At 55.1% G+C, this 772-nt stretch overlaps 1 protein-coding gene across 1 annotated transcript in view; it reads left to right on the top strand.

Moving 5' to 3' along the window:
* The first annotated feature begins 74 nt into the window (after positions 1-74).
* LOC144140933 (uncharacterized) overlaps positions 75-772 on the top strand; it is an 8,797-nt gene continuing 8,099 nt past the window's right edge. The window contains exon 1 of the mRNA XM_077672430.1: positions 75-342. Coding sequence (XP_077528556.1) covers positions 204-342 — 139 coding nt within the window. The 5' untranslated portion in view covers positions 75-203. The remainder of the gene's footprint in view (positions 343-772) is intronic.

Raw genomic sequence — 772 nt, 5'->3', positions numbered from 1 at the left:
ATCCAGCGGGCCCTGTCGGCAAGCCCATCCTCGCGTTTACGGAGACACTGGCTCGTGGGTGTAAACTGCTGTCCGGGAGGGGAAAAGGCGGACGCTGGTCGGGGAGAATAGAAAAGAAACGCCACGGTGCCCACAGCGCCCTCTTGAAGTAGAAGGTGCAGGCATCCGTCAGAGACGCGCCGCAGTAGGGCATCAGTGCGCGCATGGCGTCCTTCAACGAGAGGCTCGTCCGCCAGGTAAAGAAGCGCAAGAATCTCTGGGACCACCGCTCTACGCTCCAGAACGAGTCCAAAAAGCGGGAGGCCGCCTGGATGGACGTCGCCGCAGAACTAATCGCCACGGGTTGGTCTTGTTTGAATAGATTGGTGTCTCGAATGATGCGTAACGGTTTTTGCAAGGTAACGTCGACGCTGCGGAGGCTAGCAGATTATGAGACACCGTGCAGACGAAAAAGGTGATTTCGTTGCCGTTTGCTGGTGCCACTACAGTCTTGGAAGGTGAGCGCAGTAAGGTACATCGGGAGATAGGTCAAGTTGATTGTTGGGCTTCCAGACATGTATTACACAATCCATGTCCTCTTTTTGCGCGTCCCGCTCTGGCTTTTAAGCAGGCTCGTACGAACGATGTTCCGAAGATGTGTATACATACTCCTAATGGCGAACGTACACGCCTAGGTGTACAGAATGCGAAGACATTTTTGGAGCGTTTCTGTGACCAGCGGATTTCGAGCCTCTGCAAGGTCGCAGCAAAGCCGCGAAGAGCAGACGCGTCT

Source organism: Haemaphysalis longicornis, unplaced genomic scaffold, assembly GCF_048455015.1.
Source record: "Haemaphysalis longicornis isolate Haplotype H1 unplaced genomic scaffold, Haemaphysalis longicornis Haplotype H1 scaffold_563, whole genome shotgun sequence".
Lineage (NCBI taxonomy): Eukaryota > Metazoa > Arthropoda > Arachnida > Ixodida > Ixodidae > Haemaphysalis > Haemaphysalis longicornis.
Note: the sequence above shows the minus strand (reverse complement) of the source record. Positions and strands in the feature narration are given on the sequence as shown.